At 47.1% G+C, this 27,723-nt stretch overlaps 2 protein-coding genes across 4 annotated transcripts; one reads left to right on the top strand and one right to left on the bottom strand.

The window, feature by feature from the left end:
- Window positions 1-524: 524 nt before the first annotated feature.
- On the bottom strand, window positions 525-13,417 carry dars2 (aspartyl-tRNA synthetase 2, mitochondrial). Of its 3 annotated transcripts, XM_086203092.1 has the most exons (17): window positions 13,014-13,416; window positions 12,160-12,259; window positions 11,719-11,785; window positions 11,338-11,439; window positions 9,770-9,865; window positions 9,555-9,678; window positions 8,704-8,750; window positions 7,449-7,555; window positions 6,567-6,636; window positions 5,621-5,800; window positions 4,107-4,214; window positions 3,938-4,000; window positions 2,442-2,585; window positions 2,135-2,353; window positions 1,929-2,036; window positions 1,645-1,720; window positions 525-999 (listed from the first exon to the last, which is right to left on the bottom strand). In XM_086203092.1, exons 1-17 carry the CDS (start codon window positions 13,177-13,179, stop codon window positions 821-823), a joined length of 1,956 nt encoding a protein of 651 aa, XP_086059218.1. In that variant the 5' UTR covers window positions 13,180-13,416; the 3' UTR covers window positions 525-820. The 3 variants fall into 3 exon arrangements, with proteins under 3 accessions (XP_086059218.1, XP_086059220.1, XP_086059219.1); XM_086203094.1 differs by lacking the exon at window positions 1,645-1,720 and having other exon boundaries at window positions 13,014-13,417; XM_086203093.1 differs by lacking the exon at window positions 11,338-11,439.
- A 6,148-nt stretch (window positions 13,418-19,565) lies between these two features.
- Window positions 19,566-27,610, top strand: cryz (crystallin, zeta (quinone reductase)). The gene is made up of 8 exons (XM_086204850.1): window positions 19,566-20,076; window positions 23,617-23,769; window positions 24,179-24,342; window positions 25,624-25,675; window positions 26,281-26,430; window positions 26,856-26,957; window positions 27,088-27,183; window positions 27,284-27,610. The coding sequence occupies exons 1-8, from the start codon at window positions 19,969-19,971 to the stop codon at window positions 27,443-27,445; spliced, it is 987 nt and encodes a 328-aa protein (XP_086060976.1). The 5' UTR covers window positions 19,566-19,968; the 3' UTR covers window positions 27,446-27,610.
- The last annotated feature ends 113 nt before the right edge of the window (window positions 27,611-27,723 follow it).

The raw sequence follows: 27,723 nt of genomic DNA, 5'->3' as shown, positions 1-27,723 counted from the left end.
TCTTACTTTATAACGACAAGTGAATTGATGCATGTCAATGTTATTTTGACCCAAATCGTACGTGCATTGGTTGAAATTTAAAGATGTGCCACCAGACAGTGAAGCCCCGTGGGCGTCCAGGCTCAGACCTGCTGTGACTGATTGCTAAATAAAGACTGACCTTTGCAGACTCCAAGCTCAGCAGAAACGAGCCAGTTAGGAGGGCCGGTTCGGTCCTGGACTCCCCTCTAGATTCTGCTGCGTAGGCGGGCGAGAGAAGGATGTGAGCCAAGCTGACATCCATCATGGACAATCGCTCCCCCACTTCGTGGGGCTGCTGCCCCCAGCGACAGCCACAGGTGTTCTGACAGAGCACGCCTGTTTATACCAGCTGACTCTACTCAGACCTGCGGCTCGAGCTGAGCCTCAGCCTCAGTGGAGCCGACCACCCCAGGAGGTGGGATTATTGATTATTACTAGGGTTAATGAGAGCACCACCCCCCCATATCTGCCCCACAAAAAAGAAAAAAAATACTGCACAGACTTGAGCGTGTATTTATTTAAAATAGTTTGTTATTGTTGTCACAGACCATCATGTGTCGACCAGCATGTGACAACACAAATGTTGATGGGCCACTGGTAAACCACTGGTACCAGGGGCAGGAGTCCGCTTCAGAATTTGTTCTCAGGATCTTTGCTTCCACGAGCCGCCTTCCTGCTCCCCACTGCTGTGCGTCTGCTCATGTTTGTCTCCTTGGCACCGTCACACTGCTGACCCAGTTGAAAGACCTGAGATGACATCATCACCCCTTCGTCTAAGCTGTCACTTCATTTCTTCCTCCTACTTCCCCTCCTCCTCTGCTGGCCAGTTGACAGAGATGTGGTAAGACTTCAGCTCCTGGTCCGATACAAAGTCTGGGGTGTGGCTCATGAGGTCGCGACCCCTGAATGATTTGGGGAAGGCAATGACATCCCGTATGCTGGGAGCGCCAACCATGATGGACACCAGCCGGTCCAAACCTGAAAAAGAACCCAAAATAGTTTGACGTATTCGATCCTCGTCTGCTCAGATTGTACTCGCGTTCCTCTGCGGCTGTCAGAACGCTCCTTCTCTAGATTTCATCGACTCATTTAATGTCCTCTTGAATCCAGCAGCTACACTTGGAAACACAAAGAGTTGCAAAATCATGTAAGCTGGAATCTAAGGAAGGAAAAAAATAGGTGAAAGGGGGTTCTAATGTGGTACTTTCATACATGTGATTAACATTCATACACGCCTGTTTCACACGCCTTCATACGGGAGGCGGGGAGCTGCTGTCAACCTTCCCATGAAAATCTACCTGCTGCCTCCACCTTTCATCCACAGCCACCAGGGGCTCTCAAGCGTCTGTAAGGCTGGGCTTCTCTGTGCTGCACGAGTCATCAGAACCCACCCTAAACAGCAGTTCTGCACTTCTCAAGTCACAGGACAGCACAAAATTTGTCCAGGGCCGATTGTGTCGCAACACCATTATAAAAGAAGAGCGCGGTGAGGCTGAGACGTCCAGCCTGCTTCCCCCCTCTGAAACCCCTGTGAGGTGCTCACAGTCACACACTCATGATGTGAATACATGGTTACACACAGAATCGTGTCATTGAGTGTGTTGGCGCCTGGCGCAGCCTCACCTAGAGCAATGCCACCATGTGGTGGCGCTCCCGAGTCCAGAGCCTCCAAAAGATGAGAGAGAAAATCTGGATTCTCCTGAAGAGAAAAATGTCACCAATACACTTAGAATCTGTCGCTCCTCCTACAAGGGTCGCTGGCGACCCAAAGCTCCTCTTCATGTGAGCAGAGCCTCTATTTTTAATCAGATGTAATGTGAGAGGGCGGAACTCTGTAAAGGTGCTGAGGTCCTTGGTAGGAGCAGACTGGAGAGTGCGGGAGGGTTGTCTGCTCACACCTGACTGACCTGCAGGATGTTCAACACCTGAAGCTGCTCCGAGGCTTTGTGGATGCGGATGGAACCTCCTCCAATCTCCCAGCCGTTCAACACCAGATCGTAGTGCTGCCCGCAGACCTGCCATGACAGAGACACCTCACCAGGCTGGACCAGTCCCACACCGCGAGCTGGTGCTGTCCATCACAACTGACTGGAGAATCAAACCATGCTGCTACCTTTAGTGGTTCTGTGTGGAGGAAGTGAGCGTCCCCTGGCAGTGGAGCAGTAAATGGATGATGGGCTGACTCCAGCTGCTCTGGCCTGTCCTCTTTAGGCAAGAAAAGAGGAAAATTCACAACCCACAGGAAGTGAAAGGCTGAAGGGTCACGGAGTGAAACGCCGAGAGACTCCAAGAGATCTGCACACTTCAGACGCAGATGACCCAGCAGAGGGCGCTGAGACACACAAGAGAGGTAGTCTGTCACAGTCATGTTTTATCTGCAGCGGTGCTACAAAACAGTTTGATGTGGGCGGTTCTGGTACCACAGTCTGAGTAGAACCGGCCGCAATCAGCAGCAGGTCTCCTGGTGTGGCTCCAGTCGCCCTCAGCAGAGCCTCAGCGGGCAGCAGCCTCCTGAGAGGAGACTTCAACGTCCCATCTGGTCTGAGCAGCACCAGGCTGAGCTCCTGGAAGGATGGACACACACACACACACACACACGGACACACACTGCTTCATCACAAAGGTGAACAGAAACACAACCCAGACGTTCTCCAAGCGAGACTGCAGCGCGCCGAACTCGACGGCGACCCAAAGGCACACTGTGTCAGTCCAGATCACGTGAGCTTCCACATGAAGGAAACGACCCGCTGTGATGAACATCAGCGTGTCAGCTTACTGACACTGGTTGCCGGCCTCCAGGGCACCTGAGTGTCTGCAGCTTCCTGCTCATCTTCATGACCACACCTTCTCTGTCCAGCTCGGGGAGCTTAGCTGGTCCAGAGGACTGCACCTGGACCAACGTGGGTGCTCCTCAGGACGAGTGCAGGCACTTGGACAGCGATTTCCATGTTAATGACCATCTAAACTCTGATATCCTGTTCTGTAACAGTGGTTGTTAACCCAAGAGGGGGGCGGAGCAATGACACCAGCCAGTCGCTCACATGAGGACGGAGCAGCAGGCCCCGCCTGCTTCACTGTTCCTCTCCTCTCTCTCTCACTTATACAAGCTACTGGATGTCAGCGTGAGAGCTAGGTCCCGTGACGAGGCTGGTAAAAGTTGGCGGCGTTTCTTGTCTTGTTCGCTGACTTTGGGCCTTCGAGTCCCAGCTTCACCGTCTCCGCCGTGCTGAAATATCTGAGCAGGAAGTCTCTCAAGCCTCGCTTTTCTTCTCCCCTTCTTCTCTTCTCTGAGCTCCAGACTTCTGCTGACTGGGCATTTCGAAGGAAATGAACTTTAAACTAAATGACAACATCAAATTTTGATCAGCGGCCTGGGCCAAACCATTTTGTGTTGGGGTGGGGGGGATTCTTGACCACTATTTTAAGGACAATTAGGAAGAAAACAAATAAAAGGCTTAAAGGCACCTCAAGGACTACTTTTTTTCCACAAAAAGGCATATTTTTGAATTAAAAAAAAAAACCTTATAACCCCACCACCACCACCACCCTGGGCCCGGGGTGACACACCTGTTTGCCCCCCTGCCAGGGGTGGGCAATCTGAACCCACCAGATGAGGATTGACATCAGCACGTAACCCGACAGTATCGGTCGGTGGTCAGCGTTTACCTCTCTTCTTCTTTGCTCACCATCAGCGATAACAAGTTTGTAATTATGGGCTTTTCCAAATGTTTTGGAAGTAAAACATCTGTCAGGATGTACTCTGTGAAAACCATGTACTGTTAACGGTTTCACACCAATAATAACAACAGTAAATAGCAGCGATCAGCCATGTGACCACGTCCAGCAGTAGGGGCGGAGCTGAAGAAACAAGATGAGAAGGTGGTACCACGACAGCTGACGGACCGGACCTACTGACCTGCTCAGAATGAGTCCTGGCTGCCTGTTTCAGGTCTTCCAGATCTGTTCCAGAGAAAAGCTCCTGGTGGCAGGACAGAAGGAGCCATTAGAGACCGAACCAATGCCCGCAGAGTAGTGAGGTCAACGTGAAGCTGACGTCTCTGCCGCAGAAGTGGTTTTGTTCTTACTGCTCCTCTGGGGACACAGATGGCCTGAACAGAGCTTCCCGGTTGGCTCACAGCTGACCTGAGGAAGGTCATCTCCGTGGAACGGAAAACCTCGCTGAGGTCCATCAGCTGCAAAGAAAGGCAGGAGGAGAGGCTGGTCAGCTAGGCCACAGTCACAGTAGTCAGGATAGAGTCAGGATGGAGTTGCCGGGCCAGTTCTCTCTCCTGAAACCACCTTAGGACTTCTGTGGGTGTAGAAGACGTTTCACCTCTTATCCAAGAGGCTTCCTCAGTTCAGAAGTGACAAAGTCTCCGGATAAGAGGCGAGATGTCCTCTACACCCACAGAAGTCCCACACCTGAGCCTTAGACTACTGTGACCCGGACGACTGAGAGTCTTCACAACACTATCATGTTCTTCCTCACGTCCCTGGGAACATTTCCTCCAGGCCCTCCACAGATATACTACATAAGCATGGCAACAAGAAGGCCACACAGAAAGAAGAACCCTGGACCACGTGGTTCAGACTTGAGTGCTTGGTGCAACAACCTTCCCTTTCTTTCCCTAAACGTGTCCACAGTTAAGCTATCGAGACCAAGTGAGCATTTAAGTCACTCACCCCAAGAAAACAAGGCCAGTATCATTCCCAGACTTCAGCCAAGACAGTACTTGTCCCTTCCACTACTCAGTAATAAGAGTCTTGAGCTCATGGAGCTCATTACTTCTTCGTGACTCCAAACTGCAGGAAGAGCCAATCATGCATCCTTAGCTAGGAGCTGATGGAGACTGTTGCTAGCAACAGCTAATCTGTTACAATCCAGGTCGTCTTTGTCTTCATCAGTGGACGAGCGTCCAATCAGAGAGGTTATAGTCACTCGGCAGAGGGATGTACACACACCCCCCCACTTGCATGCACACACACACACACACACGCGCAGACACACACACACCCACACACACGTAACATTTCCGTGTTTTTTCAGTCAAAAAATCCAGAGTTTTTCCACCAGTGTGGGGGAGGGAGTGGGAACCACAGTGACCATCAGCCTGTGCTATCCTGCTTTGTTGTTCTTGTTCTGGTTGCAGGGCTTGAGCTCTGTTCCACACTCCAACATAGTACCTTACCTTGACGCTGTTTGCCGCCTGCCATTAAATAAGAGAAGAAGAAGACGACGACTGATGCTACGAGTGTGATTGATGAAGCTGCTGACGTTCTAGAGAGTTTCACCTCTGACGTGTACTCATGTGACCAAGTGAGGGAGTGACACACAACCACACACAGACCTGAGTAACGTGAGGAGCCACTGGGCTAATCATCAGCCTGAAGATTCCCCAAGACGCTGGGATCAAGCTGGACTCGGTACCAAGGTACTGTTACTGTGAGATTCTGATATCGTCCCATTCCTACTGGGCAGGAGGATCTTGTCAGTGCATATTTGCACGAGGAGCACTGACGGAGTCATGAGGTCATCACCAGGCTGGCAGTGGATAGTGGTTAGCTGCAGTGCTAGCTCAGGCTCACCAACATCACCCACCTTTATGGAGAATCTGGTATCAGGTTTGTCAACACCGTAGTCCCTCATGGCCTCTTCATATGTCATGACGGGGAAGGGAACCCGGACGGCAGCTCGGTCTGCAGGCCAGGAGTACTGCAACAGACCCTCCACCAAGGACATGATCCCCGCCTGGTCTACAAAAGACATTTCTATGTCGACCTGGAAGAGATGCCGGCATCTTTATTAGGTCGGTGCCACAACCAAGACGTGGTTCAGGACCAGAAATGACACAAATTAAATCTGTGCTGAACAAAACTTTCAAAGCAACACTCCAGATGGGTAACAACCCCCTTCCAGGGTGGTTGATGTTCGAGTAGCACTACAGCGGGTGCAGCGGCTTCCTCTCTGGGATCAGACTCACCTGAGGGATCTGTGACCTCCTGCTGACCCACCAGCTTACGCGTCATCACAGCTTCCTGATATTCCACGTCACTGACACATTTGCGAGCAAAATTTGGGGGAAATAAGAAGCTGGACCACACTAAATAAATCATCCTCAGAGAAGGCGGAGAAGAGGAGAGAAATGGAGGAGGAGATGGGAGGAGAGGAGGAGAGGCGAAGAGGGGGGTGCAGTGGTGCTGAGAGAACCCGCCTACACTCTCTAACCAATGTGATGATGTCATGTCAGGACCGGAGAGGCTGCTGACATCCTCTCACACACGTCCATGCGAGCAGCAGAACTAAAACTGTAGTTGTCAATGCTGCTCCACTTGGAGCTGCTGGAGAGGAAACCATGATGGTTCTGCTGAATGGAATTCCAGACAAGAAGGTGCTCTGAGACCTGAGGGAGTCCTGATCGGACCACCATACCTCAGACCTGTACACATCTGCTAATAGAAGGCCACTGACGTTGGGGGGGGGGGGGGGGGGGGGGGGCTGAGTGTGTGGGTGCAGGTCTCAGTCTGGGGCCTCTTCGAACACCTACCTGGGTGAACTCAGGCTGCCGGTCCAGTTTGGAGCCTTCGTCTCGGTAGCAGCGAGCAATCTGGAAGTACCTGCAGAGAGACGCGCCACATCTTCACATCTGACAGGAATAACAACATCTGGTCATGATTCACGTCCACGTAGGTGTGCACGCGACGCACACGCACACCTCCCAACCAGAGGACAAGCTGAGTAGACAATACAAGTCTTTTATCACTGTCGTGTAGTATAATTACAAGAAGTAAGTCAGGGCTTTAACTATTTTAAAATCTGCCAAATTATTAACGTGCTAGCTCTCCTAGCTAACGAAGCGATCTAAACTTAAATATGGTTCAGGTTTCACAGATTATTAACAAATAACAGAGTAGCTCAATTTACAAAACCCAGAGAAAAGTGACGAACACAATTCCTCCTAATGTTCCTATAGAGTGTTGATCGCTCCCAGGGAGCAGAGACTTGAAGAGCTCCACTGCTCCGCCTCAAGTGCTGACATCAGACTTAACACCTGACTTCTTCAACTGAGTGAAAACTGTCAGAAAAGTTCTGAGTTCATCAGTTGTGTTGAAGACACACAAGTTCCATCTGAAGGCAGGAGGAGAGGCTACACAGCAGTGGGTTGCACATGCTAGCTGCATGCTAACACCAGCTAAAATCAGATGTAAAAACAGGCAGAAGAATTCTTTTGAATATCATTACATTCATATTTATTTCGAATGTTTGAGGAGCTCCTCTGAACCAAGGGTTAGCCGGCTGCTAACGCTACAGTGTTTTAAACGACGTGAGGGAAACTGAACAACCATGAAGATCTTTAGCCTTCAGTATCTCAGTGTTACCATTCTGCAAATGATCACTAACTCAACACAGGTACGTGGTCGTGACCCACCTGTCAATACCAGCCACCATTAGAAGCTGCTTGAACTGCTGTGGACTCTGGGGGAGGGAGTAAAACCGGCCAGGCTCTCTGGATGGAACCACAAACTCTTTGGCTCCCTGTTTGCCAGAGGAGTGGTCGTTAGCATGACGTTGTGGATTGCTCCTAAAGCTAACAGGTATCGGAACACCTGAATATTTAGTCAGGGTTCCAGGTTGCTGCAATTGCTTGTTTTGATGGTAATAATTCAATGCTGAAAAAACAACAACAAAAAAACATTAACAGGATATTCATCTAAAACTGTTCTATCAGGTCATGATAAAAATCTGATGTTTTTCAAGGACTAGATTTCATATTCCCATCCTGTAAAATCTGAGGTTACTGACTTTAAGCTGTTATATTTTCAGGACTTTGTACGACTCGTGGAAGCTAACTAGCTAAAGTTCCGACTGTTCCAGCCCAGCAAAGAACTTAACAGGAGAAACACATCGAGCGCCAGAGGAGGTTGCTAATCCTGATCCAAATCCAAAAATCCACAAGAGCCCTGACACAAATGTTCAGTGCACTTGGAAGTTTAAACAGAACACTTTTCTCCAGACATTAAAAAGATGTGTTGCTCCTCCCATCACACCTGAGTCACAGGACCTTCCCCCTGACTGGATCAGGCTGCTTCAGGGTCGAGAACAGCTCTGACTACCCCCACTCACTCCAGAGCAGGGGTGGGCAACCATGTGCCATGGAGGGCCGTGTGTGTGCAGGTGTTCCTTCCAACCCAACACTTTAACAGGTGATTCCACTCATTAACACACCTTCAGCCACAGAAGAGAGTTAATCAATGAGATCACCTGTTAAAGTGTTGGGTTGGAAGGAACACCTGCACACACACGGCCCTCCATGGCACATGGTTGCCCACGCCTGCTGCAGAGGAAGCAGAAACACTCTGATTACTGTGAAAAGGAACTTGTAAACGCAGAGATGTTCCTTCCAAACAGGCTCCTGCTGTTTGTGAGTCAATGAACTTCAACGATCAGCTTGGATATCAGAGCACCTCAGACTGACCTGCGCTGAGGCTCCTGCTGTCATTCTACCTTATTTGAATACACGTCCTTTCCTCTCAGTTCCAGCCTGGTGTCAAAGTCTGCTCCCTTTCTCATTGTGTTTTCCTACCAGCTAGAACAGCCCGGAACCCTGAACCCTCCCTGGTCCACCCCTGTAATGACCACCTGTGTGAGCAGGGCCACTCGACAGATAGAAGAAGCATTCTTACCCCTGGTGTTCTTTTGAACAAAGTGGGAGTTTCCACATCAACAAAACCTATAAATTAGAAGAAGGACAGACAGACACACAAACACACACACAGTTCAGAACCTGGATTTACATCTGAATTCTGTTCTCATCTGTGTTTTTAGAGGTTTGCATGAATGTCCTGCGTTGGGCGACTAGCACCTGCAGACGGACGGACGCGCCATCGCAGTGACCTCGGCAGGAACTTAATCTCATCACCACTACAAACACACACACCAGGCTAGTACACATCCAAGCTCCTCTGAGAAGAGTCAACATCAGCTGTCAACCTGGAGCACTGGGTCTTTCCACTGTTTGTCCCTTTATTACATCTAACTATGTTGTACATGTAAGACAAGAACCATGGTTCTCTTTGGATCAGACCCATTCTCAGGAGGACTGTGTCTGGTAGAGGAATGGTGGACTCGAGGGCTCGCACCTCTACCTTTGGCGAAGGGGCCGTACCATGAGGGCTCGCACCTCTACCTTTGGCGAAGGGGCCGTACCATGAGGGCTCGCACCTCTACCTTTGGTTAAGGGGCCGTACCATGAGGGCTCGCACCTCTACCTTTGGTTAAGGGGCCGTACCATGAGGGCTCGCACCTCTACCTTTGGCGAAGGGGCCGTACCATGAGGGCTCGCACCTCTACCTTTGGTTAAGGGGCCGTACCATGAGGGCTCGCACCTCTACCTTTGGTTAAGGGGCCGTACCATGAGGGCTCGCACCTCTACCTTTGGTGAAAGGGCCGTATCATGAGGGCTCGCACCTCTACCTTTGGTGAAGGGGCCGTACCATGAGGGCTCGCACTTCTACCTTTGGTTAAGGGGCCGTACCATGGACATTACAGAGGTACTCTCTCATCTTCATCACCAGCTGGGATCTCAGTCTGAGGTTCTTCTGCATGTAAGAGGATCTCAGGTCCAGGTAGCGGAACTGCATCCGCAGAGACTCCGATTTCTGGCAAAAGCAACAACAAAAATACCTTAATGTTCTGCAGTCAGTCAGGAGGTAGAATAACGAGTTCCAGAAAGTAACATTAGCAACTTACCTTAACAAAGTCTTTAATTTCAAATGGCAACTTCCTGCACACATTAAAAACTTCTAGGTTCTCAGCAAGGACTTCTATTTCCCCCGTCGGCATCCCCTGATGTAAAGACAGGAGGATAAGCGATGGAGTGTGCTGCGGGAGAACGTTCTCCGATGATCACTGCAGCTCAAACGAAGTCGCTGCAGTCATGATGCTCTGTAGTAAAGCAGACCACACGAATACTGGACACTCCTAGAACCGACGGGACTGTTTTTGTGTTTCTTCATGGGCTGATCAGTAAAAATGGGTCGGTAGAACCGGTGTGTGCTGCCGTGGAGGCCTGCGTGTGGACGGTACCGTGCAGTTCCAGGATACATCATCCCAGACATGATCTCTATTAACTAGATTATCATCATTTTTATCATTATTGACATTTTAACACATTTTTTTCACCGCAATGATGACAATACTTTAATAATGCAAGCGCACACTTTGTCTGAGCACTGGTTCCTGGGTCCATGCATGAGGTCCAGTATGTAGTTTCTGTTCCACCTTTTACGACCTACGCGTGAAAGTCTGTTCAATGTCAATAAAAACTCAGAACCGTTGAATGAGACCCACACGAAGCTTGAAAGTCCACTGTGTAACGCCTGTGGTTCTGAGTCTATGTTCTGTGTCTTCAAGTGTTGTATTTGCTGTGCTACCTTTTGCCCTATTGGCACAGCTGAGGTTGAAGTTAGCCTGCTGTTACCGCAGCTCATCAGAGCAACAGTTGGACTCCATCAGTGTCTCACTGGTCCTCAGCCCTGGACGGGTCGGGAAATATTCTATCTTTGTCCTGGGGCGGCCAGGAGACTGCCGCTGAGCTTCTACCTGCTTGGCACATGTTGGCTGACTGGTATCTGTGTAACGGCGAGTTTCTGGGACGTGGGAAAGCACGATGGTAGCACGGGTGAAATAAACAGGAGTGTGTGGACTCGTAGATCTAAGGAGTAGTGATGAGGTTCTTGCTGAACAAACCGCCGCCACAGTAAAAGTCTCAGAGACTTGTTTAGAATTATTTTCTGCAATAGTCAGAAATCCAATGTAAAGATCCTGTTGGAACCCATGGTGATGCTGGCCTCCCTCCTCCCCTGAATCAGCTCATTACTACAAACCGCTGCACTCTGGCCTCCTGCCCTCAGTTGTTGTACGTACAACTTGTTGTCCTCCACCACGGGGGTGAGCGGGTGGGAAATAAGCGTTCATCGCTGCTTTTGAACAAACCGCTGCTGCTAAAAGCTTCATGTTCCAATCATGGTGAGGTCTAACAGCCAACGTGAACTCAAAACAGTGTTCTTGGCTTGTAGACCTCAAGATGATTGATCAGGAATGGGGAACCTTTTCCCTGATAGAACGCAGTTATCACAGGAAGGGTTCTGTCTCTGACTCTGGACTGAAGTCAAAATTTTTTGAGTGTAAAAATTGTAAATCAGTTCCAATCTGGAGAATTCCATTTTCAATGGTGCCATTCAGATTCAGTTTTTGCTGTTTTTCCGCCCATTGATGAGCCGCCACACAATCATTACAGGTCAACATATCCCACGAACCTCCTTCTGCTGTCCCGCTGGCCGTCGCTGAACCATCCCCGTAACCTTGACGACAGACTCGACAGTCAGGTTACACAGCAACCCTTTCAAGCGGTGTGCAGACTTCAAACACAGAAAAACCTCCATCAAACCAGCGTCAACACAGTCTTCCGTCAGCATGTCCACAACTGTTACTGTTAGCATATTTTATCAAATAACAGCTGGCGGTCAGCTGGGCTGGCGGCCTTGGCCACGGCCCGGGAGAGAAACAGGAGCTGGGACTGACTGGGACGCTCACTGGTGGGCTTCTACACAGACCCCAGCTGCTATCAGAGGATCTGAATCAGACTCATCACAGGACACAAACTCAGAACATTCTACACGGAACGTTTTCATTCTTACTTCTTCTTGAGGAATAAGAACTTGTGTCAAGCCGCTGAAATCTCGCAGAACAACAAACAGGTCTTGTCTGTTGAAGGCAGAACATTAAAGTTAGAACCAAAGTTTGTAAAGGAACATTACTATGCAGCAGGATGAAGTACAACTATAACTTTCCTCGTGTTACTAGAACACAACAGTGGAACATGAAGAGTCCTAACAGGGTTATTGAGATATTAGTCTGATCCATCCAGGACGTCTGTGTGCTCTAATAGTTGGAACTGGCCGTGATGCAGAATCAGCCACCAGATACAACCCAAGGTACTGAACCCACATACTACCTGAGGTACTGACCCAGATACTACCTGAGGTACTGAACCCACATACTACCTGAGGTACTGAACCCACATACTACCTGAGGTGCTGAACCCACATACTACCTGAGGTACTGAACCCAGATACTACCTGAGGTACTGAACCCAGCCACACAGCGTGACCTTCTGACCCACATGCTCTGATCTCAGTTGTCCACAGGTGTGACTCCTGAAGGACAAACTGCTGGGACCTGAGAGCAGAACAGAGAGAACAGAGAGAACAGAGAGCTGCAGTGGAAATTCCAGTTGACGCTACTGCAGCCAGTAACATACGACCTCCAAGGCTTTCTCAGGTGTGTTTCTTGTCCATAATTCTGAGCTGAGGTAGTAGGTGACATCATGAATGACACAGCTAATGAAGATGATGTAGCTGATGATGTAGTAGGTGATGGAGGTGTAGTAGGTGATGGAGGTGCAGTAGGTGACAGAAGTGATGGAGGTGTAGTAGGTGATGGAGGTGTAGTAGGAGATGGAGGTGTAGTAGGTGACAGAGGTGATGGCGGTGTAGTAGGTGATGGAGGTGTAGTAGGTGACAGAAGTGATGGCGGTGTAGTAGGTGATGGAGGTGCAGTAGGTGACAGAAGTGATGGAGGTGTAGTAGGTGATGGAGGTGTAGTAGGAGTTGGAGGTGTAGTAGGTGACAGAAGTGATGGCGGTGTAGTAGGTGATGGAGGTGCAGTAGGTGACAGAAGTGATGGAGGTGTAGTAGGAGATGGAGGTGTAGTAGGTGACAGAAGTGATGGAGGTGTAGTAGGTGATGGAGGTGTAGTAGGAGATGGAGGTGTAGTAGGAGATGGAGGTGTAGTAGGTGACAGAGGTGATGGCGGTGTAGTAGGTGATGGAGGTGTAGTAGGAGATGAAGGTGTAGTAGGTGACAGAAGTGATGGCGGTGCAGCAGGTGACAGAAGTGATGGAGGTGTAGTAGTAGAGGAACACTTCGTGTACCTGCGGGGGGGGCGTCGGGCTTGTACAGAGCCCGGGAGCAGCTCACGTGCCTGTCCTGAGGGCCCCCTGCTAAGCGTCCTTGAACCGAGGCCTCGCTGGCGCGGGGCGGCAGAGTCCGCACCCAACGGAAAAGTCTCTGAGCCGCCAGCCGGGTCCTGGTTGCCATGTTCAGGTGATCGAGGTCAGTCAGACCGAATTCACCGGCGTGTCGGAGTCACAGACTGCTGACGCGGGAAGGTTCTGATTCTGTCTGGTGTCCCAGCGGTTCGTGTCATCGGTCCCCGTAGCTCCTCCCCGTGACGGCGACCACCGTAACAGATGCCGTTACTTCACTCTCGCTGCGCGTACTTGGACCCGCAGGCGAGAGACGCTGTTTCCGGTCAGCCCTCCGTCACATGGCCCCCTCCGCCAATCCGGAGGCGTCCATCTTCTTCTTCCCCAGTGCAACGACACCGGAAGACACGCTGCAGCGGCGCCTCGTGGCCCGGAAGGCGGGTTAGCGTTAGAGAGGACAGAGAGAAGCAGAAGAGGAGTGGGTGAGAGAAGTGGGAGAGAGGGAGAGAGAGAGGAGAGAGAGAGGAGAGGGAGAGAGAGAGAGGAGAGAGAGAGGAGAGGGAGAGAGAGGAGTGTAGAAGAAGATTTGAAGGGAGAACATGATAATGTCTGACACAATAACTCACTGAATCAAATAGAAGAGGAGGAGGAGGGTCTCGGAATGACTTCATGACCTTTACAATTATTATTATTATTATTATTATTATTATTATTATTATTATTATGGCTGTGCGGTGGAGCAGTGGTCCTCACGGTGGCCCCCAGCAAGAAGGTTGTGGGTGGAGCCCCAGCTGGATCACAGGGTCTTTCTGTGTGAGTCTCCATGTTCTCCCTGTTCCTGCTGGGTCCTCTCTGGTACTCCAGCTTCCTCCACAGTCCAAAGACATCAAGAGGGACCAGGTTAATCCAGACTCTAAATTGACCGTAAGTGTGGCTGGGAGAGCCAATGGTTGTCTGTTTCTATGTGTTGGCCCTGCCATGGACTGGTGACCTGTCCAGGGGGAAGGCTGCTGGGATAGGCTCCACCCCCTCCCCCGACCCTTAATAAGAATAAGCGGAAGACAATGGATTTTTTTTTCTCCAGTTTTGTTAATTCCTACTAAATAATGATTACTTTATCATGACACAGAAGCACAACTAGGACCTTTATTAAACCCAGCATGCAGGCTCTCATCCTCTAAAATCCAGATGAAACCAAAGAATAAATCTGAGTGCTACGATGGGTTTTGTGTTGCTAAAGGCTTTATTTAAAGCTTCCAGCTTTATGTTAAACTGTTCTAAAAGACCCTAACAGGACAAGAGATCCTTCCGACTTCACAATCCTGGTGGCGTTTGACCTCAGAAACCTTGCTTTTTCTTAAGGAGAACCTTTGAAGACAGAGTTCTGTCCCTGGGGGACTTGTCTGCTCCAGGACAAATGTTTCTTCCCAGAAGCAGACAAGTGTGCAGGCTTCAGGCTGCTCCTCTTTTGGCTCCCCAGCTTTGGATAAGATCCTCTCACAGTGAATGGATGGTGCTGGAATGCACAGAAACTTGCGTCAGATATAAAGTCTTCGGCCCGGTACTTCAGGGATCCTTGGCCCTCCCAGAATTTGCTCTTCCACAGAAATGACATGTTTGACATTCTGGCAATGGAATCACCTTTGACCCTGACGCTCTCCTTTCCTCAGAGAGATCAACAGTTGCCTGACAGAACGGCTCAACAGCTCTCAGCCACTGGCTGATGCTGCACAGTCAGCAGTGCTGAAGGGCACTACGTCAGTGCTGAGAGATGCCAGGGCGGCCCCTGCTGGTGGAGTGCTGTTCCAGCTGGTTTCCACCTCCTGAACAAGCTTTTGTTGTGGCGTGTCCATATTTACTTGAACAGAACACAACGTTTCTTTTGCTTTTGAACTGGACTTGAAGTGTCCCGCCATGCAAACATGAGGGCAAAGCAACAGACGTGTCTGATGTTTAAAAATACTGCACACCTCACGGCACAGGACCTCGATCAAGGCTGTCTGACACAGAATGGCAAGTGACACCAAGGTCGGCATCCGTGTTGACTGATGTCCACTCGTCAGCAGTCAAACTAATCACTGAGGTCTGCTCCGTCTCTGCCAAGGCCTGCTCCTGAGTTAGCCAGCGCCTTACTTCCACCATTCCAGCTTGGAGTGGAGGATGAAGGGTCCAGGATTCTTGAAGAGACGGAACCCTTTATCCTCAAAGGCCGGCCCCCTTTAACGACCACGTCCACCAAGGTCTCTGCCAGCTTCTGTTTGCTGGACACTGTTTGAGAGAAACATAGAAATGTGATACACAGCATCTATGTAGTATGTAGATACACACATACATGTGTAGAGTATATACATGCAAATACATGTGTAGAGTGTGTATACGGACATAAATGTTTAAAGTATAGACACGCTCATATGTGTGTAGAGTATATACATGTTCACATGTGTGTAGAGTGTGTGTATATATATATATATACTTACATGTGTAGAGTATATTTTAGAGAATATATAAATACAAACATGAATAGAGTATGTATTAATCCATACATGTACAGAGTGTATATATACATACATACATGTATAGAGTATATATTAGAGAATATATACATACATACATGTATAGAGTATATATTAGAGAATATATATCTACAGACATGTACAGAGTATATATATGGACATACATGTAAACAGTTTGTAGATATACATACATACGTCATCTTCATCCAGCCTGGAAACTCTCCAGCCTCTCTGATTGATTATTGAGGACCGTCCTCCTGGTCCTGACTCTGGATTCTGATCTGAATTCTCAGAGTTTCTATCAGTTTAGTTCTAAATCAGATCAAGTCATGATTGGAGGAGACTTTAGTTTTCATGAGGATGTTGATAACCACAGTCTGGTACTGCATTTCTCTCTCTTCTAGACTAAACTGGTGTCCATCAGTCTGTCCATGAACCCCCTCACTGTCACAGCCACACCTCCACCTCCTCCTAACATGTGGAACTGAAGCTGAACATCTGGTTGTGTTTCCACAGAACACTTTTATCAGACCACCAATCAATCACTTTGGAATTTGTACGAATCAGCTACACTCCACTCAGGAAAACTGTAGTTTCCAGATGTTTGTCTGATCAGGCCACACCTGGATTTAAGGAAGTGGTTCCATTGGTGCTAAATTCAGTGTCATGTCCCACTGTAACAGAGGGCGCTGTTGTCCACCTTAGTCTCTCCCAAACTGATCATTTTATCCATAGAGCAGCAGGCACCTTAGCAACAACTCTGGACTGTACTGGCCACTAAAACAGAAAACTATGAATCCAAGGAAACAAGCACCTTGGTACGGTTCTGGAACCTGACAGATCAACAAGAAACCCAGTAACTGGAGAGAAGATGGCGCTGCTCCAAACTGGAGGAGTCACATGTAGTTTGGCAAGATGGCCTTAGAACCTAGAGGAAAGCCCTTAGTAGAACCAGAGCAGCCGACTACTCAGCACTAATAGAGGAACAAAGAACAAGCCAGGTTCCTCTTCAGTACTGGAGCCAGACTGACAGAGAGCCACAGCTCTACTGAACCAAGTAGTCCTGTTTCCCTGGGCAGCAAAGAGTTCATGGACTTCTTTAATGACAAAATTTTCCTGATTAGAGAGAAACTTCTTCTCCTGCTGCCATCAGCTGACAACATGGCACCTAGAACCCAGAACCTTAGAGGCAGCTGGAGGACCAGACACACACTTGGACAGTTTTTCTCCCATCAGCCTTGATGAGCTCAGTTCAATAATGTCCTCCTCTAAACCTCCACCTGTCTCCTAGACCCCATCCCAACTAAGCTGCTCCAAGACTCTCTACCCTCGTTAGCCCCTCCCTCTTAGATATGATCAATGTGGCGCTGGTATCTGGTTCCGTCCCTCAGTCCTTTAAAGTAGCAGGGATTAAACCCTCCTCAAAAAGCAACCCTGGATCCAGAAGTTCTACCAACTACAGACCAACATCACATCTTCCTTTTCTCTCCAAGGTTCTGGAGAAAGCAGTTGCTAAACAGCTCTGTGACTTCTCCATAGCAACAGCTGATTGGAGGATTCAGTCAGGTTCCAGGTTCATCCTAGCACAGAAACAGAACTAGTCAAAGGTACCAGTGACCTCCTACTGGCACAAGATGAGGGACTGGTCTCTGTGCTGGTCTGATTAGATCTCAGTGCAGCTTTGATACCATTGACCACCATATCCTTCTACACAGACTGGAACCTGTCACTGGTATTAAAGGAACCACACTAAACTGGTTCAGGTCATATTTACTAGGTCCATCTCAGTTGGTACTAGTTAATGTTGGTTCCTCTGAGACCACTACAGTCAGTTCTGGTGTTCCACAAGGGTCCATGCTTGGACCAGTCCTCTTCACCCTGTACCTGCTTCCTCTAGGTCACATGATCAGGAAGCACTCCATTAATGTTCACTGCTATGCAGACGACACTCAGCTGAACTCATCAATGATCCACATGGAACAAACCAGCTGACTAAACTGGAGGCCTGTCTGAAGGACAGGAAAACATGGAGGACCATCATTTCCTTTATTAAACTCTGATAAACTGAAGTTCTTGTGCTGGGCCCAAACACCTGAGGACCACCTGATCTGATAAGACAGGTACCCTGGATGGCACCACCCTGGCCCCCAGCACCACCGTAAGGAACCTAGGAGTTCTCTTTGACCAGGACCCTTTAACTCCCACATTCAACAAATCTCCAGGACGCCTTCTTCCATCTACGTAACATCGCTAAGATCAGACACATCCTGGCTCAAGAAGATGCAGAAAAACTAGTCCCTGCTTTTGTCACTTCCAGGCTGGATTACTGCACCTCCCTCCTACCAGGCTGGACTAACAGGTCCCTAAAGACTCTCCAGCTGGTCCAGAACGCTGTTGCCCGCGTGTTGACTAGAACTGGTAGCAGAAACCAGGTCTCTCCTGGACTGCTTCTCTGCATGGCTCCCTGTCAGATTCAGAATAGAATTAAAAATTCTCCTTCTACCATCAAAGTCCTCAACAATCAGGCTCCTTCATCCCTGACAGAGCTCCTAGTCCCCTATGATCCAGCTAGAACCCTTCACTCCCAGGATGCAGAGTTCCTGCTGGTTCCTAGAGTTCTAACAGTAGAATGGAGCCAGAGCCTTCAGCTATCAGGCTCCCCTCCTGTGGAACCGTCTCCCAGTTTCAGTCCAGGACCCAGACCCCCTCTCTATGTTTAAGAGCAGACTTAAGACCTCCTTGTTGATCAGGCTTATAGTCAGGACTGCTTAGGCTGGCCCTTAGATCTGCTGCTATAGGCTCAGACTGCTGGGATCTCCCATGATGCACTGGGCTTCTCTCTCCTCCTCCTGTCCTCATATGTGTTCCTAACTCCTCTTCTTCTCCCCTCGTCCCAGATCCTGGTGCTGCTGGAGGAGGCTCCAGACCTGAAGAGGCTCCAGCTGCCACCCGTAGCTCCACCTGCTCACGTCCCCGTCTGTCCATCAGTCTCTCCTCCTGTCTCTCTCTCTTTATCTCTGTCCCTCTCTTTCCTTCTGTCTCTCTGTCTTCCTCCATTCTCTGTCTTTGTCTCTGTCCATCAGTCTCTCCTCCTTTCTCTCCCTCTTTATCTCTGTCCCTCTCTTTCCTTCTGTCTCTCTGTCTTCCTCCATTCTCTGTCTTTGTGTCTGTCCATCAGTCTCTCCTCCATTCTCTCTCTCTTTATCTCTGTCCCTCTCTTTCCTTCTGTCTCTCTGTCTTCCTCCATTCTCTGTCTTTGTCTCTGTCCTGCTCTCCTGCTCTCTCTCCGTCCCCACTGATCCTGGATCTGCTCCACCTTCCTGCTGGTAAAGGAAGGTTCTGGTGGCTGCTGTTGCAGGATGTGCTGCTGATGGAGAATTGTTGGGTGGAGGTTCATTGAGGGAGGGAGGTGCTGGACCTGCTCTACTTGGAAAGAGTCAGGAGAGAACTTTGGTTGGGGTTTGGTCCTGTAGAAATAAAAATGACTTGACTGACTTCATGTGTAGAGCATGTTTACATTTATACATGTGTAGAGTATATATACGTACATAAATGTAGTGTATACAGGTACATACATTTATAGAGAGTATATAAGAGTATATAGGTACATACATGTTTGTTCTTACATATATAGAATACATATATGTATATATATGTATACAGTATATATCTGTACATACATGCTTAGAGTATGTATATGTACATACATGTATAGAGTGTATATATACATACATACATTTATAGAGTATATTCATACATACATGTATCGAGTGTATAAATGTACATACATGTATAGAGTATGTACATACATGGGAAGAGTATGTGTTCAGCCTCCTGCCAGGATTTTCCGTCTTGGCAGGGTCACTGGTTTTCTGGGCATGAGTGACATCATGTTGTGGTTGTTCCACAACTCTTGTGTGCGCCCGACGTCATCGGTCACGTAGCACTGGAGTTTTGACACAAGCTCCGGCACAGTGTTCGGAATCACTCCGCTTCAGGAAGAGAGACACAAGCTCCAGAGCCTCGGTAACATTGGCCCACCACGATTATTAATAGTAGTGGTAGTACTTGTAGTAATAGTAGTAGTAGTCGTAGTAGTACATTCGATCCGGTCCACGAGGCGGCGGTGTCGACCTCATGTAGTGATTTCACGCTGAGAAAGAAGAAGCCTCGGTCCCTGTCAGGAAGGGTCAGAGTCCCGCGTCTGCTGAAGTTCGTCACGGTGTGTGACAGCGTGAGTTTGTGTGAGTGTGGCAGCGTGAGTTTGTGTGAGTGTGGCAGCGTGAGTTTGTGTGAGTGTGACAGCGTGAGTTTGTGTGAGTGTGGCAGCGTGAGTTTGTGTGAGTGTGACAGCGTGAGTTTGTGTGAGTGTGGCAGCGTGTTCCGGTATGTCAGGATGCAGGCTCATGAGCGCTATCCGGGTGAGTGAGTTCGGAGCACCGTCCGTCCTCCGGATGTGCCGTGACGTGTCGGTGCCTCAGCCTGGACTCAGACAGGTGAGTGGTCGCCAGGTGTCAGCATATGCTTTGTTTATCTCGCGCCAACTCACAACAAAAGCCATCTAAAGGCACATATGTCTGTATTTGTATGTATGCTTATATGTGTATATATGCGTATAAGTATACAAGTGTATATATGCGTATAAGTATACAAGTGTATATATGTGTATATGTACAGATGTGTATATATGTGTATATGTACAGATGTGTATATATGTGTATATGTACAGATGTGTATATATGTGTGTATGTACAAATGTGTATATATGTGTGTATGTACAAATGTGTATATATGTGTATATGTTCAGATGTGTATATATGTGTGTATGTACAAATGTGTATATATGTGTGTATGTACAGATGTGTATATATGTGTATATGTACAGATGTGTATATATGTGTGTATGTACAGATGTGTATATATGTGTATATGTACAGATGTGTATATATGTGTGTATGTACAAATGTGTATATATGTGTATATGTACAGATGTGTAATATATGTGTGTATGTACAGATGTGTATATATGTGTATATGTACAGATGTGTATATATGTGTGTATGTACAGATGTGTATATATGTGTATATGTACAGATGTTTATATATGTGTATATGTACAGATGTTTATATATGTGTATGTACAGATGTTTATATATGTGTATGTACAGATGTGTATATATGTGTGTGTGTACAGATGTGTATATATGTGTGTGTGTACAGATGTGTATATATGTGTATATGTACAGATGTGTATATATGTGTATATGTACAGATGTGTATATATGTGTATATGTACAGATGTGTATATATGTGTATATGTACAGATGTGTATATATGTGTGTATGTACAGATGTGTATATATGTGTGTATGTACAGATGTGTATATATGTGTATATGTACAGATGTGTATATATGTGTGTATGTACAGATGTGTATATATGTGTATATGTACAGATGTGTATATATGTGTGTATGTACAGATGTGTATATATGTGTATATGTACAGATGTGTATATATGTGTGTATGTACAGATGTGTATATATGTGTATATGTACAGATGTGTATATATGTGTATATGTACAGATGTGTATATATGTGTATATGTACAAATGTGTATATATGTGTGTATGTACAGATGTGTATATATGTGTGTATGTACAGATGTTTATATATGTGTGTATGTACAGATGTGTGTATATTTGTGTGTGTGAGTACGGTGGGGACTGAAAGTTTGGGCACCCTGCAGAGTTGATACCTTGTACCCTCCCCCCTTTGGCAGGGATCACGGCTCATAAAGTTTTGCAGGCCGCCAAGAGTCTTTGCCTTCTTGTTTGAGGTATCTGCGCCATTCTTCCTTACAAAAGTCTTCCAGTTCTGTAGATTTCTGGGCTGTCCGTCACACACTGCTCTTCTCAGGTCTATCCATAGATTTTCAATTATGTTGAGGTCAGGAGATTGAGAAGGCCATGGCAAAACCTTCAGTTTACGCCTCTTGATGTCATCCATTGTGGATTTTGAGGTGTGTTTAGGATCAGTATCCATTTGTAGAAGCCACCCTCTCTTCAACTTCAGCTTTTTTGCAGATGGCAGCAAGTTAGCATCCAAAATTTAATTGAATCCATTTTTCCTTCAACTGGTGAAATGTTCGCTGTGCCACTGGCTGCAGAACAACCCCAAAGCATGATTGATCCACCCCACGCTTAACAGTTGGACAGAGGTTCTTTTCATTAAATCCTGTGCCCTTTCTTGTCCAAACGGACCTTTGCCCATTCCGGCCAAAGAGTTCTATTTTAACCTCATCGGTCCACAGAACTTGTTCCCAAAATGCATCAGGCTTGTCTATATGTTCATTTGCAAACTTCAAATGCTGATTTTTGTGGTGAGGACGTAGAAGAGGTTTTCTTCTGCTGACTCTTCCACGAGGACCATATTTGTACAAGTATCTCTTTATAGTGGAATAGTGTACCACAACTCCAGCATCTTCTAGATCTTTCTGGAGGGATCGTGCAGTCAGACGTGGGTTTTGACTTGCTTTTCTCACAATCCTGCGAGCTGTTCTGTCGGATATTTTTCTTGGTCTTCCAGATCTTGCTTTAACTTCCACTGTTCCTGATGACGGCCATTTCTTAATTACATTCTGAACAGAGGATATTGGCATCTGAAAAGGCTTTGCTATCTTCTCAGTGCCTTCTCCCGCTTTGTGAGCGTCACTTACTAGACAACTGCTCAGAAGAACCCATGGTGCTGATTGTTGGGGCAAGGTCAGATGAGTCTGGGCATTTAAAGCCTTTGAGAGTGACATCACCTGGTGTTTCCAAACGCTGATTGTGAACAATCCATGACACTGTCAGCTCTCAGCTTCCCAAAGGGGGCAGTACAAGATATCAACTCTGCAGGTTGCCCAAACTTTTGCAGACGCCATTATTTTGTTTTCTGTTGGTTTGAAAGTGTAAATGATGGAAATAAAATCTAACTTTTTCTAACACATTATAAGAATGTCTCATCTGTAATTTAATGCCTTTTGGAGATGTTTCCATCTTTCCTTGGATTCTTTATGCACAATAATACAAATGTTTACCTGGGGTGCCCAAACTTTCAATCCCCACTGTATATATGTGTTTATATGCGTTTATATATGCGTCTATATTAATATATATGCATCTATATGTGTATATATGCATCTATATGTGTATATATGCATCTATATATGTATATATGCATCTATATGTGTATATATGCATCTATATATGTATATATGCATCTATATGTGTATATATGCATCTATATATGTATATATGCATCTATATATGTATATATGCATCTATATGTATATATGCATCTATATGTATATATGCATCTATATATGTATATATGCGTATATATGTGTATATATGCATCTATATGTGTATATATGCATCTATATATGTATATATGCATCTATATGTGTATATATGCATCTATATATGTATATATGCATCTATATGTGTATATATGCATCTATATATGTATATATGCATCTATATATGTATATATGCATCTATATGTATATATGCATCTATATATGTATATATGCATCTATATGTGTATATATGCATCTATATATGTATATATGCATCTATATATGTATATATGCATCTATATGTATATATGCATCTATATGTATATATGCATCTATATATGTATATATGCATCTATATATGTATATATGCATCTATATGTGTATATATGCATCTATATGTGTATATATGCATCTATATATGTATATATGCATCTATATGTATATATGCATCTATATGTATATATGCATCTATATGTATATATGCATCTATATGTATATATGCATCTATATATGTATATATGCGTATATATGCGTACATATGTGTATATATGCGTCTGTATGTGTGGATATGCATCTTCTGTGCATCTATATGTGTACATGTGCTTATGAATACATGCGGTGCTGTGGCTCGAAGCTCTGGTCTGTCCTGCGGTTGACACTGGTGTGTGTTCAGCTCGTCTCCTCCTCTGTGTGTAGGTGCTGATCCGAGTCCACACTTGTGGAGTGAACCCTGTGGAGACGTACATCCGGGCCGGGACATACAGCCGTAGGCCCGCCCTGCCATACACTCCAGGCTCTGATGTGGCTGGCGTCGTGGAAGCTGTAGGAGAAGGTGTCACAGCAGTAAAGGTCTGAGGGGAGGGACGGGGGAGGGAGGGAGGGAGGGACGGGGGAGGGAGGGAGGGAGGGGGAGGACTGATCAGTAAACTGTAGTTTTACTTTAGCAACTTGGCCCCTGGATGCCACAACAAGTGGACAGTGGTGAGAGCACAAGCATTCAGCAGGACCAGCTCCTGGAGGGTGGGGGAGTCTGGTCCACTCAGGGTGTCCTTGTGCTCCTCTTCACTCTGTTTCCAGCCTGTAACTTGTCAGCTGAGTTTGTCACCCTAAATTCTTCCTCCTCCCTGATGTCCTCCAAGGTTCCTGCCTGAACTGGAGCCTGACATGTGACCCTGAGTCAGTACCCAGAGAAAAGTAGAATTGTTGTTGGACGCTGTGAGAATTCCGCCTGCTCCTGATGTGTGTGCATGTTTTCCAGGCCGGTGATCGTGTTTTCACCACAGACACCATCTCTGGAGGCTATGCTGAGTTTGCCGTAGCAGCAGACGACTGTGTCCATGCCCTGCCGGATAGTTTAGACTTCAGCCAGGGAGCAGCCATCGGCATCCCTTACTTCACCGCCTACAGAGCTCTGGTGCACAAGTGAGAGTTTCCTCTGCTTCACCCAGTTAATGCTGTCGTATCAGTCAGTGCTTGTGATGCCTCACAGCCGGACTGCCTCGGGCCCTGCCCCTCGCTCGCGTCCAGCTTATTAATCGGACGATTTGAGTTTTATGTTCACTTGTAGAGTGACGCAGGAATGAGTTTGCAACTGGAAACAAGTTAACAATGTTTAACCTGAACGGTGGATTCCTGCAGCTCCCATGTAGAAACATCAGACCTGCTCCACCTCCTTCACCTGGTGCAGGTGGAGGTGTGGTTCTCCAGGTGAGGAGTGCTCTCTACTCCTGAAATGTGAGCACCTCTGGAACAGCAACCCTCTCTGTCCTGGATCAACCTGGACTTAAGAGGGAACAGCACCAGGCTCTCTGATTGGTCTGAGTGATGTCACACCTGGAACTCACCTGTGAATACTCAGGTGTTTACTGACGGCTTCTTAGCGCCCTGGTTTGGCTCTGATCACAAGCCTCTAAACACTAAACACCAGAATGAGGCTGAACACGCCTGAACACACACACGGCGCCATCAACCAACCACCACGCGCCATTGACCAACCACCTGGCACCATCGACCAACCACCTGGCACCATCGACCAACCACCTGCCGCCATCGATCACATAGACAAGGCGACTCACTTGAACTTCCACGTGCAAAAGCAAAACGGCTGTTAAGACAAGTGTAGGAGCCAGATTGGTCATGTTCTTTGTTCTGGATATGTTATACCCATTTGTGTCAGGAGGTGGCGGTGTCTGTTCAGGATGTTGCCAGACTTTTATAAATATAAGCGGGTTAATCAGCGCAGGTGCACACGCTGGGGAGCTCATACGGTTTTTGACCATGCCATGCAGCAGCTTAGAGTTTGTGTGCGTTGTTTTAATGAGTATCTTGAATTTTTGTGTATCCTAAATATTTCTGCAACAAAGAGTGTTGCCTGGACTGTTGCTGTCTTATTAACACCTTCATGCACGTAAACCGCCGGCGTGCGCCGATAATGACAAAGGGCCACTATAACAAGCTTTAAAAAAGGTGTAGCAGACTGATTGGAGCAGGACGGCTGGACAGAGGGTTCTCAGTACCAGACCTGTTAAATCTTTTTAGTCTTCTCTTGAAAAGATGTTCGTCTGCGAGGAGCCAAAGCTCGCTACCAAAGCACGCTACCAGGGGTGCACCTGTAACACGGTGCACCCCTGGTAGCGTGTATGATTCCATGTGTGTCCCAGATCATTTCTGAAAACCTTTAATCTGCTGTATTTTGTGTTCCAGAGCCCAAGTGAAGCCTGGAGAGACGGTGCTCGTCCACGGAGCCAGTGGAGGAGTGAGAGGTTTTGTTTATTACAGGGCTGTCACTTTAATGCATTAATTAGATCAATTAATTACACGTAAATTAATGCATTATAAAAATGAATACAAGATCAATTACAGCGCACGTGAGTGGCAATTCTACGCAAATTTGACCCAGACGCATACATTTTAAACTTGACCCACTGAAGGACCCGAACTGGCAGCAGCTCGTCGCTCCACACATGCGTCGCGAGTCAAAGGGCCTGTTTGAGACTCCGCCTTCAGACGCCCTGACTTAGGTTTTCTTCAATCACCAGTAAAAATGTGTATTTCATATCTTCTCTTCTTAGTGTATTCATTTGATTAGTCATGCACTACAATTTTGTAATGTCCTAGAATTCAAATTATTTATCTGGGGACCTGAAGCAGATATGAGATTAAAATGCGATTAATTAGATTATTAATTACAAATCCTGTAATTAATTAGATAATTTTTTAGTTGCCTGACAGCAAAAGTTTATTACAATCATTTTTTAAATCTCAATGACTAGTGAATCCTGTGGTGTGTGTGTGTGTGTGTTGTGTGTGCGCGTGCGCGTGTGTGTGTGTGTGTGTGTGCGCGTGTGTGCATGCACGCAGGTGGGTTTGGCAGCATGTCAGTTGTCTCGGGCTCTGGGTCTTCAGGTTTTGGGGACAGCAGGGACAGCTGAGGGGATGAAGCTGGCTCTCACCAACGGAGTGCACCTGGTTTTTAATCACAGAGAGGGGGCCTACACCAACAAAATCATGGTATGATGATTCCAACAAACAACAATAATAATTATATATGTATGTATATATATATACATATATATGAAAAGGTGGTTCCAAACCTTTGACTGGTAGTGTTAATCATATAATTCAGAGGGGAAGTTTAGTCTGAGCAGACGAAGAGCGAGCTTCCTCTTGCGAGGTTAATACTGCCCTCTGGTGGTACTATGACGAAGTTGACGGACACAGTTGCTTGTCTGGTAAAGTCAGAATTAAATGTTGAGTTGGGTGAAAAGTACCACAAAAGGACCCCATCCACTTCATCAGCTTCATCTGCAAATATATTTTCATCTTTTTTAAAGGGAAAATAATAATGGGGCGTGTGTGTGTGTGTGTGTGTGTGTGTGTGTGTGTGTGTGTGTGTGTGTGTGTGTGTGTGTGTGTGTGTGTGTGTGTGTGTGCAGGAAGCCACAGGGGGCCGGGGTGTTGATGTGATTGTGGAGATGTTGTCGAATGTCAATCTGAGCAAAGATCTCCAGATGTTGGCCTGCAGAGGACGGGTTCTGGTCTGTGGTCTCATCCCTTCTCGCTATACTGCATCGCTCCCGCAGCTGTGGTGATGTCAGAAGCTGTACCGTTGTGACCCTGGCAGCCACCATCTTGCTCAGCGTAGCTTCTGCTCTCATGTTGGTCTAGGTCATTGGCTCCAGAGGCTCCGTAGAGATCAACCCCAGAGACTGCATGGCCAAGGAGAGCTCCATCATGGGAGTGGCCCTTTTCTTTGCTACACCAGTAAAGACACACACACATGCACAGTTAGAGGACATTAAGTTTAGATAAAAAAGAAAGATTCAATATTTAAAACATTTTTTTCATAACCTCTCTTCTGCAGGAGGAGAAGAAGGAGTGTGCAGCACTGCTCTCCGCAGGGATGGAGGCTGGTTGGCTGCGTCCCGTCATCGGGGCCCGGTATCCACTCGACAAAGCTGCTCAGGCTCATCATGACATCATCGAGTCTCCGGGGGCCACAGGGAAGATTATACTGACCGTGTGAAGATGTGAGCCAATCACAGGCCACGTTAACCATGGAGAAGTTTGGCTGTTCATGGCAGCAAGCAAGTCGGAGCAAGATGATTATCAAAATTCCAATTTCCAAAATTTGTACAACTCAGAAAAAGAATAAAATGTGAACTGAACATTCAACGTGATTCCTCCAAAGAAGTGTTTTTACCTTCCAAATACTCAGTAACAGGATTACTCAGCTTTTTAAGATGTTTTTCCCTCCTCCATCACTTCTTAGTGACTCCAGACTGCAGGAAGAACCAGCCATGT

Source organism: Aulostomus chinensis, chromosome 5, assembly GCF_037954235.1.
Source record: "Aulostomus chinensis isolate RoL2024-O1b breed Wild chromosome 5, RoL_Achi_v1.0, whole genome shotgun sequence".
NCBI classification, from domain to species: domain Eukaryota; kingdom Metazoa; phylum Chordata; class Actinopteri; order Syngnathiformes; family Aulostomidae; genus Aulostomus; species Aulostomus chinensis.
Note: the sequence above shows the minus strand (reverse complement) of the source record. Positions and strands in the feature narration are given on the sequence as shown.

Bases quoted from the DNA above. Each gene is read 5' to 3' on its own strand.
- cryz (XM_086204850.1), top strand. From the start codon at position 19,969: ATGTCAGGATGCAGGCTCATGAGCGCTATCCGGGTGAGTGAGTTCGGA. The intron at 24,343-25,623 runs GTGAGAGTTTCC...TTTGTGTTCCAG, and splicing joins TACAGAGCTCTGGTGCACAA to AGCCCAAGTGAAGCCTGGAG. The intron at 25,676-26,280 runs GTGAGAGGTTTT...GCATGCACGCAG, and splicing joins TCCACGGAGCCAGTGGAGGA to GTGGGTTTGGCAGCATGTCA.
- dars2 (XM_086203092.1), bottom strand. From the start codon at position 13,179: ATGGCAACCAGGACCCGGCTGGCGGCTCAGAGACTTTTCCGTTGGGTG. The intron at 9,679-9,769 runs GTAAGTTGCTAA...TGCTTTTGCCAG, and splicing joins AAATTAAAGACTTTGTTAAG to AAATCGGAGTCTCTGCGGAT. The intron at 4,001-4,106 runs GTAAGAACAAAA...TCCTGCCACCAG, and splicing joins TCTGTGTCCCCAGAGGAGCA to GAGCTTTTCTCTGGAACAGA.